Source organism: Syngnathus floridae, chromosome 10, assembly GCF_059516105.1.
Source record: "Syngnathus floridae isolate MCC-2025c chromosome 10, RoL_Sflo_1.0, whole genome shotgun sequence".
NCBI classification, from domain to species: domain Eukaryota; kingdom Metazoa; phylum Chordata; class Actinopteri; order Syngnathiformes; family Syngnathidae; genus Syngnathus; species Syngnathus floridae.
Window position 1 is genome coordinate 1,257,725 of NC_142422.1, and position 13,332 is coordinate 1,271,056.

Sequence of the window (13,332 nt, forward strand, 5' to 3'; positions counted from 1 at the left end):
ACGTCACTCGGTAGCCGCCCTATGAAATGTAAATACGGCGAACTCCAAGTACAAAAAAAAAAGCTGAATAACTGTCTAAAGAACATACATGATACATTAAGTTGCGAATAATATTTATTCTTAACGAATGAAATGTTAATTAATCTAAAAGATGTAGGCGGAAGTAGAAACAGGAAGTGACATAATCTGCTTTCAAAACAAAAGTATCGCTCTCGGATCATTGTAGATACAATTGACACTGGATGGGAAATGTTTATCACAAATCATTCTCACAATAATAACTGTGCATGACATATAACTTGAGCCACTGAGAAGGTTTGACATTACATGACGTGAGTGCAGTACTTATTAACTTTAAAAAAGACAAAAGAATCTGAAAAATTTGACTATTCTAGCCCCCTCTCAAAATGTGGAAAAATAACAATATAATAAAGAACAAAATCCACAAATATGAGAATCCACGGGTCCCGAAATCACTTTTTTTTTTTTTTGCTTGCAGTTAAGACTAACAGCTGTGTTCATATAATAATATGTAAGTATGTAAAAATAATGATAATAAAAAAAACGAGCAACACTATGGTAGAGAAGCCAAGTCCTAGTCCTGTTCGCCTTTGACTCAGGGGGCATGGCAGCACCCTTTAGTGGTGTTGACGTAACCCTGCGGGTCATAGTGCCGTCTCAACGTCTGCTACTCTTTGGTCCTCGCTCACGCAGGGCACAGGCTCCTGACTGGAGAGTAAAGACAACAAGAAAAAGAGACTTAGTAGAATAACATTGGCTTGTTTATAGCGCTATTGTTAGCTTAAAATTGCTGGTGCTGCTATGTTGTTGTCTCTTAATTACACCGTTTTATCATTCCATGCCATCAGTAATAACGTCCATGAACAACATCTTCAATGACATCATCAACTGACCTGCTGATTGGCTTCAGAGCTTTGTTGGCGTCCGCCGTCATGGAGCGAGATGTACAGAAGCCACTTTTATCCATCTCACGCGAGATGTTCACCTCAGACGGGTCTGACCTACCCATGGACACACTTTTAAGGCTACGTGTGGTGATGACACACACCTACATACAAACACGATGCTTCTGATTCACCATGGTTTCACACTTTTCACAGGGATCTTGACGACTATTGCGTCATCATCGAACGCAGAGTTGTCCACCGCCCCCTGCAAAGCAGTCTCCTGCAAGTCATGTTCTATTTACATGAAGGTCATGTGGTAAGGTCACATGGTACGCTCACATAGTCACATGCTGTGTGCTCACTTCCTTCTCCCTCTTCTTCTTCTTGTCATCGTCTTTCTTCTTGCTTTCGGGTATGAGGTCATCCAGCCAAGTCAGCTCTCGTTTGCTGAAGCCAAAGTCCAGAAGCTTCCGGATGAACACCAGCGCCAGAACCTGCGGAGCACAACGTGAGGTGGCGGCACGATGTTAGGGCGCGACCCGGCCTTCATCTAACCATCATGGGGAAGACGACGGCGGCGGCGGAGGTTTTGATGAGCCACAGGGCGATCAGGCAGGAGAGCTGCACGGCGGTGAAGGCGTGGACCTTCCTCAGCGGAACGTAGCGAAGGTAGATCAGGTCCGGCTGGTGCTTAGCCGCCATGGCGAACAGTTGGATGCGGTCAAAGAGCTACACAAGACCAACAATAGAGACTTAGCCTGTTTATTTATTTTTTTTATAGTTAACAAAGACACGTACCTGAATGTCTTTGAGCGAGGACACGCCCATGTAGAGGAAGACGCCGTACAGGACGGGCATCGGGATGAACTGCCGTCAAGGAAAGGTGGACGTAAAAAAGCTGAGGAAAGGAAATCGTGAGCTCACCTTAAGGACAGACGTCATGAAGACCGAGCAGCCCATGAGGAGGAAGATCATCAGGCCGGTGACGCGCTGTTCCCGGACGCCCAGAAACTTGGGCTGCTCGCCCGGGGCTGCGCAGGTCGACTCCAACTTCAGGCTGTTGACGTGCGTGATGGAGAGAACAGTGGCCGCCACGAACCACGGTAGGCCCATGATGGAGCACACGGCTATCATCAGGGACACCAGCAGCAGGTCCAGATGGTAGCCACAGCCTTTCTGGGGTTAAGCGAAGAATCAAAACGTTCATTAAGTCAATGCGTTGTATGCTATGCTAATGCTATTGATGAGCCTCACGTGAAGGTTTGTTTGTATTAAATATTCGGACTGAACTGCATTTATTAGAGTAACACGGGCCCGACCGTCAGCTTGTTTTCCTTCCTGTTGACGATGACAGCGGTGATCTGCTGGTCCATGAAGATTAGGATGGTGCAGAGCAAAGCGGGAATGGCGGCAGCCAGCAGCGTCCACCAGGGGTTGGGACCCAGCGGCGAGATGAGCCAACCGCGATTATCGGAGGTGGGCTGAGACACAATACAGGAAATGCAGAAAGTGTGAAATTCCTGCGTTAAGCCCAAGAGCCGCCTCGGTTTGGAAATTTATACCTGGAAACGGTCCGGGACACTGAGTTTGGGAGACGGAATTCCCACCAGATAATCCATCAGAACCATTAACATGATGGTCAGGAAGACGGCAAAGTCACTGATGGTGGATCGCACCTGCATGTCATGCAAATCATGGAACAGAAGTTCAATGGAGGTCACGGGACTCTTCTTGATTGTTGGAAACATTTCAGTTTTGAATCTTATGTGTGATAGATGACAGGAAGCCAAACCCACCTTGGTGGGAAAGAATCTCTTGTTCTTGAAGTCTTTGAGCAATGTCGACAATAAGAAGGTTGTGAAGAAGAGAATGACGGACCAGAAAAGGACGTCGGGGACGAAGGGTCCGTCGCGGGCGCAAGCCGAGCCGGTGAATTCACCGCGCAAACTCTGACAGCGCTGCAAAAGAAAGAGAAGCTCGGCCGGGCTTCTCCCGTTTCTGACGAGACGAGACGTTCCAGAGGATTTGCGTCACCTTCACGCTCAGCTGCTCCCACGGGATGCTCGCCGACGAGTTGTAGCCCCGGTTCCTCCAAATCTGATGCGTTTCGGTCGAGGCGTTGGCGGGTTGAGAACATTCGCACCTGCGAGCGCAAAAAGTCGGGTCGAGAACTTCAACTGCCGAGTGAGAACTTTGGTGGTTGCTCATGAGAGAGATCCATAGCTGCCTTCAAATAAAACGGCAGCTTAGCCAGGATGTCCGACGTACGTGTAGAAGGTCAGGTTGTCCAAATGGTTGGCAGTGTTGACCGGGTAGATGTGCCCCAGGTGCAGAAGCTTCTCCAGGGCTTCGTAGATGAAGATGAAGCAGATGAGGGCGGCAAAGGCCTCCTCGGTGAAGCGCGTGATGTAGCAGACTAAGGAGCTGGCGTCGGTGGCCACCAGCAGCAGGCACAGGAAGGCGGTCCATAGTCCGATGCTGGTCCGCAGGGACAAGTAGCTCAGGCCGTAGTCACTGAGGAGGACATTTGGAATAATTGTAATAAAAAAAGAATAATTAAATAAAAATAGAATGAAAAATATGCATAAAATACAAATGAATAAATAAAATAAATAAAATATATGAAACAAAAATAAATCAAATAAAAATAAATAAATGGAATAATAAAACCTTGTTAAGCGTGCAACACGTGCTCGAGCATGCTGAAGTTCATCGGCTAAGTTTGCTGTGTCAGATCGATGAGCGTAACCTTCACATAAAAGTTCAGTGACCCCTGCCCGCATCAATATTTGACCCAATGGCATCTTGGTACATATGTATGTTGTGACAGACGCATGCTTACATTTGCCTCTTCTCAAAGCCAATATTGACGAGTTCAAGGTCACCGCGGTCATCCCCGTATAAAAGTAACGGAGACGCCGGCGTCTCATCTGTGCTCCGCCGTCATGTTTGCACGTGTCGCACTGGTGCTTTTGCTAACGGTAGCGGTCGCGCGGTGCGGCCCGACTCCCCAGCTGGACCGCCGGGCCGAGATTGACGGCATCCGGGCGGCTATGGAGGACCTGAAGGCCGACAGACGAGGTGAAGCCGGCGCTAACAAGTTGGTCAAGTAAGCTAAGCTACTAGTCTGCGTAATGTGACTTGTGTGTCTCCGTGGAAACAGCCATGATGCAGCGTCTGGAGAGGGCCGAGAAGGAGCTGAACACAGTCCGAGGTGAGCCCGGTGTCAAAGTGTAGCCATTTTCACAACAACCCAAACGTCAACCCTCACTTGAACAGAAAGCCCAAAGATTGCCTTTGCCGCCTCGCTGGGGGGAAACGGCGGCCAGAAGACGACGACGGGAAACAGAGATCTCATTTACAGGGACGTGCTGACCAATGTAGGCGGGGCTTATAACGCAGAGACCGGTAAGCCCGCGTAATGGCCGCCACGAGACGTCACGGTGCTCAACAACATGGTCCGTGTCATCTAGGCGTGTTCACGGCGCCCGTTCGCGGCGTCTACTACATCCGCTTCACCGCCAACGCGCCCACCGACTTCACCATGAGCGCCGTGCTGTACAAGAACGACGCCCAGATCCAGCTCATCGTCCACGAGCAGCCGTCGGGTGAGGGCAGCGACACGGCGTCCAACGGCGCCGCCCTGCTGTTGGAGAAGGGCGACAGGCTGAAGATGGTGCTGTGGCATAACACGCAAATCTGGGACAACAGCAATCACCACAGCACCTTCAGCGGATTCCTGGTTTTCCCACTGTATGAAAAGCCGCTTTAAATTAGAAATTTTGTGAAAAATAAAAGACAGCGGTTACGATTTTGCATCCTGCCTCCAAAGGGTCGACGAAGCTCCAAAGGAGTTTGACGTCGAGTCGGAGATGAAAAGGCTTCAAGCTTCCATGACGCAACTCCAAACGGAAAACACGGGTAATTTCTTTTGGTTTTTCAACTCATACTTGCGTTGCTTAGAAGCTGAACTTATCATCATGTGCCGGCAGAACTCAAAGGACGGATGGAGAGCACCGAGACGGAGCTGAGGAATATGAGAAGTCAGTTTCGAATACTTGCTCATGCTGCTTTGCGAGATACATCGCGTCCTAACTTTTCTTTTTTTTTTTGTCGCCTTACTGTAGATGTGCCAAAGGTGGCGTTTGCGGCGTCTCTGGGGGGTAACGGTCTCCAGAAGACCACGTCCGGAATGAAGAAGCTTCTCTTCAAGGACGTCCTCACCAACATTGGTGAAGCGTACAACCCGGAAACAGGTCAGTGGTCACTGAGGAGTTTGTTTTTGACAAAAGTAGCAGCCTTTTGCTATTTTGTGGAATTTTGCTGTTGAGGAGAGCTGAGGAGCTTCAATTAGACAAAAGTACTGCTTTACCGCTATCAAGTATTTCTTTGAGGAGGGGGCATCAATTATTAATGCCCTGCCACTGGTTCTTCTTGCTTGCTTACCTCCCCCAGGTTATTTCACGGCACCCGTGCGCGGCGTCTACTACATCCGCTTCACCGCCAACGCCCCCGCCGACTTCACCATGAGCGCCGTGCTTTACAAGAACGACGCCCAAATCCAGCTCATCACCCACGAGCAGCCGTCCGGCGAGGGCAGCGACACGGCGTCTAACGGCGCCACCCTGCTGCTGGAAAAGGGCGATAAGCTCTCGCTGACTCTCTGGCACAACACGCAAATCTGGGACAACAGCAACCACCATAGCACCTTCAGTGGATTCCTGCTCTTCACCCAGTAAGCATCTTGGAAGACTCACCAAATGGTCAATAAAAATACTTTAAAGTTGATCTTCTGTGTTTTGGGGAAATGCTTCCTAAGATATTATTTTCATCATTATCCTGCCACAAAAATCCTATCGGGTTTAGCGTCCCAACCTACAACGGAGAATAGTTTCTAACGGCGCAAGGACTTCCCCTAGAGGAGAAGAGTCGCCTTTAAAAACTAAAACTTTAAATTTACTACGCGTATATCCATCCCTTATAGAATCGAAGTGGATCAATAATCCGCCTAGCAACATGAACTGAGCAACAGCCAGCCTGGTATCGTTGAGAGCATAAACAATCACGAATAAACCCAATTTACTTCTCCAAAAGTCACCAGGACCTGACTCACCAGCAGAACTTGAAGAGGATCTTCTCAAAGACCAGAACGGGCCCTGTGCTGCCCAGAATGGTGAGAGGTTGACCCGCAAACAAAGAGTAGGTCACGCCCGTCAGGGATGCTCCAAACAGAGATTCAATGGCGCTCTGCGACAGACACACACAAAGGACGCCTCGGAATGATGATGTCACCACGTGCAAAGCCTTAAATGGACCGCTACGTTGTGATTCACGTTTCTTACAATGTTTCCTTGGGTGGCTTCTCCTAGCAGGCCTCCGAATGTGATGACGGGAGACATGCAGGCACAGTAGAGGAAGAGGACGGATGCCAAACACTGCAGGCTGAGGCCATCTGTCAGGTCACTGAGCAGAAAAGGTGCCTTTCTCTTAACGTCCACGACCAGACCTCCAAATAACCTGACACGCACAAATGTACAGAATTTGTCATTCGTCAGTACTCTACCTTTCTATGAGTATTAAGTATGTGGAAAAAAGGTGAAAACTACTTTATACGCAAGCTAGCCACGTGTGGCTAACACGGCTAAGCGCTAACCTTCCCGTTCTCTGGAGCTCTGGACCAACGACATGCTCCGCCTCCTTGATGATGCCCGAGGTGTGGACGGAGCCATTCGAGGCACAGGGAGTCTTCCGCTTCTCCTGCGGATGCAATTTTGGTGTTGCTAGCTTTAGCATTAGCACCTAGCTAACTTGAAACCCCCAACAGATGGATTGAAATCTTTCTTTGAAATCAGAACCCTGGTTTGAAACAACAAAACTAACTCTTGCTCAACTTAAAATCTCTCACTCTGTTATCAAAGACAACCCTATAGAAGTAAAACAGTTGTCATTGTTAGCATTAGCATTTAGCCTGTGTGTCCACAAACCTGAGAGGGGATGTTCTTGGGCGGTTCGATGCGAATGCTGGGGTCCCACTCGCCCGGCGGGAGCACGGTCACTTGATCCAGGAACTCGTCCAGTCCTGCCAGGAGATCTTTGCGATCCTTGGCCTTGTAGGCCACGTTGTGGAAGATCTTGAGGATAGCCGCGCAAACATTTTAAAGGCTGCTTCTAAGTCACGTGAGCTTCTAACCTCACACCTCGTCCGTCATCAGCGTGGCCATGGAACGCCCCACCTCGTGGTACTGCGGACCTTTTCCGAACGGACCAAGCAGGAGGAAGAGGAACCTGATTGGCAGAGGTGCAAAGTCACATTATACATTGGTTGGTCAAATATAACGAACCTGGTCAGTGGAGCATAATTACCGAATTCAAGTCATGGGACCTTCTGCCCAAAAGGAGAGCGAGCTCACCTGGTGGGCACGGGCACCTGGGTGAGTCCAGAGAGGAGCACGGCGGGAGACAGGCGAACGAAGGCAATGATGGGCTTCTCGAGGAAGTCCACTTCGCCCACCAGCACGTTGGAGGCTTCGGCATCTGCTGGAATCTTTCTCATGAAGTTCATGTCCACCTGAAACGCACGGGAACGCGCCACTATATAGATCACTGTAATCCTTTTTTGGTGCAAAGAGGTCTTTCACCTTGCTGAAGTCCACCGCGCTGTTTTCACTGCTACCGGCGTTGAAGTCACCTCCCACCCCCTCGTCGGCGTTCAGGTTCCCAGGAGCCGACTGAGGGGACGCTAGAAGACCTGCTGGAAGTGGAAAAAGCTTCACGTCACTCTAGGTGGTCGTCATCAAGCGGTCCCGTAGTCTGTCCGGAGCGCTCACCATTGTGTTCCAGCAGATGAGGGTCCGAATATTTCTTGCCCATGTCAGCGAGGGATCGCACCAGCGGGATGCGCTTGCTCAGCCTCTTCTCGTTCTGATGGTGGTGGCGCTTTAAGATGGCTTCCCTCACCTTGTCTTGGACGTGATCTTCCAGCTGACCGGACGCCAGCATGGTGTCAATCACCATGTCTGTAAAACATCTCAAATTGTTCCTCAAAAGGTTCTACTCAGGTGTTGGTGCTCACCCCCATATTTGCAATTCGGCTTTAGAATCGAGCAACTTCAGAACACCTCGTCAGCCACGAGTGCATGGACAAAATGGTGTACTGACCTGCGATCTGCTCAATCCCGTTGGCGCGCATGTCGAGTATCACGGTGCCGTTCATGATACACGAGCGCAACTCAAACAGGCTGTGCAGGGACAGGGTGGCCACGTAAGGTTTACTCCAACGCTCGCCGCCGTCCTCCACATCCTCCTCAAACTTCAACCACCTGCCCACACACAAGAGAAGTCTCGTTCAAGATGGCTGACAGAAAGCAGCGCGGCGGCGGCGGCCTCGCCTTGCCGTCTCCTTCCACTCCACGACTTCCCCGTTCCTGAGAGCAAGCTCGTCCAGCTCGGTGAAGAGTTGATGCGGGACATGTTCCTCGTCGTCGTCCTCCGTGCCTAAGATGAACTGTACCCGCTGTGACGGTGTGTCTAGAGAGCGGGAGAGCAATTATTATTATTTTTTTTTAATAATGTCATTGTTTTTATACTAGCAAAAAAGTCATTTGGAATCTACCGTAAGAAGGCGACTCGCAGACATTTTCATGCGGGCGAACCTGCCTCCGCCGCTCGTGTCGGTGTCCCCGGTGGCGGTGGCGCCGTCGGCCCAAAGGGACGTGAATGCCAACGTACAGCTCCCTGTGACCTGACCGACAAACATGACCGATGTGTCAAAATAGAATGCTTCATCCTGGATGTGAAGAACACAAGCGTCAGACACTCACTCTCCAGCTCCTCCGCCTCAAAGTTGGTGAAAAGGGTGGAGCTTGTGTTCCCTCGGTCCAGCACTGCTTCCTCCGCCTGAAACATCCACACACATCATCAGTTCATTTCAGAAAGTTAAAACAATAATAATTGGATCACTTTTTCTCAAAGAGGCCGGTCCATGATACAAAAAAACATTGAGGTGTAAATGATGGACAACATCATTCTTCTGCAAGGATGAATGGAAGGAACTTGTAAACAACAGCAGTGGTCCACAAAAGAAGAATAGAAACATCCGTCACATATTCTACTTTTGTCACCTTAGGTTTAAAATCAATTTCATTTTTTTAATATATATCAGACGCTTCAGCAGGGGTAAAAACCAAATGATAGAAATCACGTCATCGTGACGATGACGTAGATATGGCGCAAGGTAAATACAGATGTCGTTTGCGTGTTTCACAAAACACGGCAAAGTTAAGGCGCGACCGTTTTTTTAAAGCAACTTTTTAGAAAAACTGTATTTTTTTTTTTTTTTTAGTGCGACTTCGGAACTACTAGGTGCGCGCGAGCCGCGTTCACTTCCTGGAAAGGAAGTCAAATTAAGCACAATAAATTTGTTGTATAAAGTTGATCATTCAAGTTTCTCCCCGCACGCTTTGCTTTCTCGCCTTTGGCGCATCTCCGACGGGATGAACAACAATTTGCCGTCGCCACCAACTCACTTACCGATGTTAGCAGCGGTCTCATCTGCTCGCTCGCGTCTTGTGACATTTTAAAAGTTTCACTATCGAAGGTGATGAAGGTCCACACGTTACTTCTTCCCTCCTCGCAGCCTCACGGACTGTCTGTATCGAGACCAGGTTGAAGAAACGCCCCCCTGGTTCGAGTGTCTCGACATCACTGAAGCGACCATCCATTTTGTTTCCCTTAGTAAAGTTGATCAAAACGAATGAAATATGGTTATTTTCATTCACAAAATAAAAGCAGAACGAAAATGAACTGAAAATGAACTAATAGTGATTATTATGTTTAGATAACAAAAACAAACTGTAATTACAGTGGAAATATTATTCTTTTTTTCCCCCAATTAATCTCAAATTGGCTTTGGGCATTTCTGTTTTTTTGAATTGTCACTTGACAAATACATAAACAAATATACAATACAAATGTCAGGGCCCACGTGAGAACATATAAGCACAAAAAGATTCGAACTCAGAACCTCAGAAGTGTGAGCCAGATTTGCTAACCACCAATCTGCTCATGAATGGGAAAGATGTTATAAAACCTTGAATGTACTCACATTGTCATAAAATCAACAATCACCGATGTGACCGATGCAGTTTGGCTGTTTGAAGTGCTTATCTATGATTAGCACCTTCATTTTTAATGCTCCCCCTGCTGCCTTGCTGATTCTATCTGCACACACGCACCATTGTTGTGTGCACAAAGCTGCTTCACAACCTCTCACTTGATCTTCATCATAACACGGCAACAAAGCACACAATAACCGGCTCGGCTTCAAAGATCAAGTCTCACAGCGGCCAGATGTGACCTCTAGTTTGACTCTACACGTGAATATGGTCGTGGAAAACTACAATATTATATTCATAGTCAATTCATTCGATTCAATTGAAATAGTTTTAGAAGATGCTTTAAGCCGCCTCGAATATTGTGTCAACATCGATGCCATGCAAATATCCCGCTTTGACTGACAAACGTACATGCATCTCCGTAAGAGAGGCACAGAAGACACGGCTAAAGAGAAGGTAAGACCACAATGTGGCTCTTGGAGCTTTTTAAACAGGAAGTGTGACAGGAAACTGCAGATCAAACTAATATTAAAGGGAACAAAATAACTATTCATGAGTGCAGTATTGTGAAGTAATCATTAGTTACGAGGTCCAGGGTTTGAAATCTGGTTCTGGCATTTCATTTCTGCAATGTCTTTATGTCCTTTCCTGTGCTAGTTGTTAGCATATTAGCTTCATTCGAGAAAAATAATTGGGACAAAGCTGGCACACAAACAGCAAAAATGCAAGTATAATTCATTATGAATGGATTACAAAAAAAAATAATAATGCAAAAAAAAAAAACACTTTGTGGCCTTTGTAGCAAATGTATCACTGAAAGTGATTGTTTTGGCTCAGGATGCTGGCTAAGCGCCACCTGTATTTTGCAGTACTGCTTTTTCTGCTGAAGAGGGCGACAGAAACAAGTGAGTTCAATGCGTTGCTATGGCAAATAATGTGTTGATTTGATTCTCAAGCAATAGTTTGCATGTGCCTTTCCAGGATGCACCTCTGGTTCCAACTTCTTGGTGGTCTTTCCAGAAAACATTGCCTACTTTTACCCTGAGGAACCTCACAACCAGCTGCATGTGACGGCTTTGCACGATAACACAAAAGTCACAGTGGCGATCCGTCAACAAACCCACACGGAGATTCTGGCCAAGGCACAGACGCGGCGCTTCTTCTCCTATGGAACCACTGAGCTGGGGCGAGAGAATGTTTCTGACAAGGTTCTTCGGGTGAGCAGCACCCGCCAGGTCACTGTCCAGGTTGTCAGCGTCAAGGCGGGCAGCGTGCAGAGTGCTCGAGTTCTTCCCGTGGATGCGCTTGGCACCGAGTACCTCGTCCCGCGGGTTCCCGAAAACCAGAACACCACCCAACCCCCTGATGTGGTTTGCGCTTACATGACAGAGTTCGCCCCCTTTAGGCTCATTGTGGTTAACGCAGAGAAAGTCAATACAGTCAGCCTGGAAGGAGACAACATTACCAAGGAAGTGGAGCTGGAGCCTCACCACGCCGCTCAGTTCTGGCTGGACGGCAACGAGGTCTGGAGAGTGGTGAGGGCGAAGCACCCGGTGGCGGTTCTCTTCGGGCACCCGTGTGCCGCCACACTAAACTGCGGCTGCTCCATGCTCTACGTCACACTAAACCCCAAACCACATGGCAAGATGGCCTTCTTGGTCCCACCGCTGCTGTCCCAAGCCTCAGAGGACCAAACTGCTCTCCTTCTGTCCCAGGTACCCCCTGAACCTACATACTCTCTCCCCAAGTTGAAGTACATGTGTAGATCTACAGCACCCCCTCCTGACTTTTATGTATACCGTTGCTTCAGGAAGACACTTCCTCGGTGGACTCCTCGTATCCAGGCTGGCCTTTATTGGAGCTCTCCGGTATCGCCGTCCTCCACCGGCCTGCCCTGTTCCTGCCACTCATCCCTCAGTCGGAGTTGGCCTCATGCTACGTGGTCAATGCCATACCGGACGTGTATAACTTTGCCGTCATTCTGGTCCACAAGGACCTGGCCACGGGGGTCCGTGTAGGGAGCAGCCCACTGGAAGACCCCACCTGGCGAACACTTACGGGGACAGACTATGTCTCCACGGTGGTAACGCTCACCCTGGACAGCGCCATCTGGCACACCTCGGACAAGATGGCCGTCTACTATATAGGACAAAAGGGGGGCGTCCTTTTTGGGAACCCGGCGCCCGCCATCAGTCAAACCTCAGGTGTGAACAGCATTAGCTCTAACATAAACACTCTCATAAACAATTTAAACTCTCATACGCTTCTCCGCACTAGATTACAGAGGCTGCGTCTTGTCGCCTGACGTTTGGGAAATCGGTTCTGAGGCTCTGGGCTGGCAGGAGTCCATCAAGTTCTGCAGAGACCGGAATCTCCGTTTGGTCAGCTTGTCCTCTCTCCAACTCATGGAACAAGCGCAGGTCAGAGTCCGGCAGGGGTATACCGGGGATAGCGTCCCTAGGCGGGCTTGGATCGGCTTGCGTCGCAGCACATTGACTGGCGCCTGGTACTGGATTGACAGGGCGCCGTTTACAGTCAGCAACTGGCAGGGGGCCAAGCCTGAGGACACTCATGGGGGTCATTGTGGAACCATTAATCTAGAGCCAAGTCAGGACTTTGGTTGGAGCCATGAGGACTGTTGTCAAGATGTCCGCCCCATCTGCTACCGAGAACCACAACTCTTTACCACGCAGTAGATTGAGCATGGCTAACGTTGAGTGTGGCTAGCTAACACTTGAGTTAGCTCTACTGCTGTAAGCTCATGCTATTGATAATATAGTGTCATAGTGTTTGTAATCTTTTTGTAGTCTTCATAGTCTAATTCTTGTCATGTTTTTAGATTGTTTTAGGAGCGTTTTTCTTTTTTGTGGTCTTTGTGTGTGTGTGACATGAAACCAGTTTGCTACATTAATGCGTCTTCGTTAGCATCTTAAGGTTTGACAAGTTAGCCACATTAGCATGAATATTTAAGTATGCTGACATGAAAGCAGCAAGGAAAACAAACAAAAGATTTTTTTGTCATATGTAGTCCTTTTGAATGAATGATAAAGTTTGATACCATTTTGCTGTGAATTTTAACAAGACGAGAACAGACAAGCAAGTAGAGAAACGAGAAACAAGAAGACATGAGACGCAAACAATCCGACAGGGGAGTGAGGGGCAGACAGGACTTAAATACAAGACAGCTAATGAAAGGCGGGTGAGGGTGATCACACTGATCAGGGCACAGGAGGGGAGGGGCGAGCCCACGGACACGCCAACCCAAACTATGACAACATTAAAACAAGGAAACGAACTGTGACAGATCTTGA

General features: G+C 48.5%; 3 protein-coding genes and 1 long non-coding RNA gene across 7 annotated transcripts; 3 read left to right on the plus strand and 1 right to left on the minus strand.

Annotated features, from left to right (window-relative positions):
• Window positions 1-96: 96 nt before the first annotated feature.
• Window positions 97-10,439, minus strand: LOC148391591 (sodium bicarbonate cotransporter 3-like). 3 transcript variants are annotated; one of them, XM_088386359.1, is made up of 26 exons: window positions 10,012-10,439; window positions 9,438-9,637; window positions 8,729-8,804; window positions 8,521-8,649; window positions 8,297-8,435; window positions 8,067-8,227; window positions 7,736-7,924; window positions 7,547-7,656; window positions 7,319-7,476; window positions 7,106-7,193; window positions 6,893-7,039; window positions 6,562-6,665; window positions 6,251-6,425; window positions 6,022-6,155; window positions 3,177-3,422; window positions 2,943-3,051; window positions 2,705-2,866; window positions 2,471-2,584; window positions 2,228-2,389; window positions 1,833-2,084; window positions 1,707-1,775; window positions 1,464-1,637; window positions 1,271-1,402; window positions 1,100-1,188; window positions 915-1,022; window positions 97-729 (listed from the first exon to the last, which is right to left on the minus strand). In XM_088386359.1, the coding sequence occupies exons 2-26, from the start codon at window positions 9,480-9,482 to the stop codon at window positions 666-668; spliced, it is 3,336 nt and encodes a 1,111-aa protein (XP_088242485.1). In that variant the 5' UTR covers window positions 9,483-9,637; window positions 10,012-10,439; the 3' UTR covers window positions 97-665. The 3 variants fall into 3 exon arrangements, with proteins under 3 accessions (XP_088242485.1, XP_088242483.1, XP_088242486.1); XM_088386357.1 differs by having other exon boundaries at window positions 7,547-7,659; XM_088386360.1 differs by lacking the exons at window positions 8,729-8,804; window positions 9,438-9,637; window positions 10,012-10,439 and having other exon boundaries at window positions 7,547-7,659; window positions 8,302-8,435.
• LOC148391592 (complement C1q tumor necrosis factor-related protein 4-like) lies at window positions 3,821-5,696 on the plus strand. Its single transcript, XM_088386363.1, has 8 exons — window positions 3,821-3,989; window positions 4,072-4,122; window positions 4,188-4,316; window positions 4,382-4,661; window positions 4,741-4,829; window positions 4,901-4,951; window positions 5,036-5,164; window positions 5,364-5,696. The coding sequence occupies exons 1-8, from the start codon at window positions 3,854-3,856 to the stop codon at window positions 5,645-5,647; spliced, it is 1,149 nt and encodes a 382-aa protein (XP_088242489.1). The 5' UTR covers window positions 3,821-3,853; the 3' UTR covers window positions 5,648-5,696.
• On the plus strand, window positions 5,920-9,704 carry LOC148391593 (uncharacterized). The gene is made up of 3 exons (XR_015860698.1): window positions 5,920-6,081; window positions 6,278-6,458; window positions 9,544-9,704. It is a non-coding gene; the product is annotated as an uncharacterized LOC148391593 (long non-coding RNA).
• On the plus strand, window positions 10,133-13,081 carry LOC148391594 (IgGFc-binding protein-like). 2 transcript variants are annotated; one of them, XM_088386362.1, is made up of 6 exons: window positions 10,133-10,477; window positions 10,859-10,926; window positions 11,003-11,736; window positions 11,832-12,225; window positions 12,299-12,441; window positions 12,543-12,726. In XM_088386362.1, the coding sequence occupies exons 1-6, from the start codon at window positions 10,395-10,397 to the stop codon at window positions 12,582-12,584; spliced, it is 1,464 nt and encodes a 487-aa protein (XP_088242488.1). In that variant the 5' UTR covers window positions 10,133-10,394; the 3' UTR covers window positions 12,585-12,726. The 2 variants fall into 2 exon arrangements, with proteins under 2 accessions (XP_088242488.1, XP_088242487.1); XM_088386361.1 differs by having other exon boundaries at window positions 12,299-13,081.
• Window positions 13,082-13,332: the final 251 nt, after the last annotated feature.